The sequence below is a fragment of the Otolemur garnettii genome, unplaced genomic scaffold (genome assembly GCF_000181295.1).
Source record: "Otolemur garnettii isolate 467f Iridium unplaced genomic scaffold, OtoGar3 scaffold05016, whole genome shotgun sequence".
In the NCBI taxonomy this organism is placed as follows: Eukaryota; Metazoa; Chordata; class Mammalia; order Primates; family Galagidae; genus Otolemur; species Otolemur garnettii.
Window position 1 is genome coordinate 1 of NW_003857411.1, and position 1,305 is coordinate 1,305.

Genomic DNA, 1,305 nt, shown 5'->3' on the forward strand with positions numbered 1-1,305 from the left:
TCTGACCTGGATGGGGTAAACCTCAGTGCACTTCCTTTCTGTTGCCTCAGTATTACTGGATTGAAGAATTGCTGCTTCTTGTTAGGAGGTTCATTTCCATTTATCATTACTTCCAACTTCATCCTCAAAGCACTGAGAATTTCAAGTGGAGTATATTGAAGTAGACTTCAGTTTCTTTGCATCATTTCTGTATTCAATTTTTTAAATTCTTTCATAACCCTTTTGAGTGTTTTTTAACTAAATTAACAGGGCTCGAATGAACCGCCCAGCTCCTGTAGAAGTCACATACAAGAACATGAGATTTCTTATTACACACAATCCAACCAATGCGACCTTAAACAAATTTATAGAGGAACTTAAGAAGTATGGAGTTACCACAATAGTAAGAGTGTGTGAAGCAACTTATGACACTACTCTTGTGGAGAAAGAAGGCATCCATGTTCTCGACTGGCCTTTTGATGATGGTGCACCACCGTCTAACCAGATTGTTGATGACTGGTTAAATCTTGTAAAAATCAAGTTTCGTGAAGAACCTGGTTGTTGTATTGCCGTTCATTGTGTTGCAGGCCTTGGGAGAGCTCCAGTGCTTGTTGCTCTCGCATTAATTGAAGGTGGAATGAAATATGAAGATGCAGTACAATTCATAAGACAAAAGCGGCGGGGAGCTTTTAACAGCAAGCAACTTTTGTATTTGGAGAAGTATCGTCCTAAGATGCGGCTGCGCTTCAAAGACTCCAATGGTCATAGAAACAACTGTTGCATTCAATAAAACTGGGGTGCCTGATGCTGTTGCCTTGGAAGTAAAACTTGAGACAGGACCTAATTTGTCATATGTACGTGTATTAGCCAACACGTTGGCTTGATTAATGAAGCTTCCATAGGAGTATTGTAAAGCAGTTTTACCAGGCCACAAGCTTAACAGAATTGCAACCTCTAAGTTTGGGTTACAGTCAACCTTTTTGGACACTAAGCAAAAGATTCTTGCTGTTCAGCATTTAAATGTGCTTATCATTTGTACCAATTGACCTTTCCTGAAATCATGCGGTATTATTGAGTTATGTCTTGTTTAAATCTATTCCCATGCCAGAATCTTATCAATATATAAGAAATTTAGAAAAATTAGGTGCCAAAATATCCAGCACAATACTTGTATATTTTTAGTATCGTACAGAACTAAAATCCCAGGAACTATGAACACTCTAGACCTTATGTGGTTTATCCAGTCATTTCAGACATCTGAAGAAGGCCCATGGGTTATTTGCCTGCTCACTTTATGTTTACATCTCCCACATTGATACCAGTGTA

The 1,305-nt window shown here is 38.5% G+C and overlaps 1 protein-coding gene across 1 annotated transcript; it reads left to right on the forward strand.

Moving 5' to 3' along the window:
• Positions 1-6: 6 nt before the first annotated feature.
• On the forward strand, positions 7-1,192 carry LOC100948187 (protein tyrosine phosphatase type IVA 1). The gene has a single exon (XM_003803907.2). It carries the CDS (start codon positions 257-259, stop codon positions 767-769), a length of 513 nt encoding a protein of 170 aa, XP_003803955.1. The 5' UTR covers positions 7-256; the 3' UTR covers positions 770-1,192.
• The last annotated feature ends 113 nt before the right edge of the window (positions 1,193-1,305 follow it).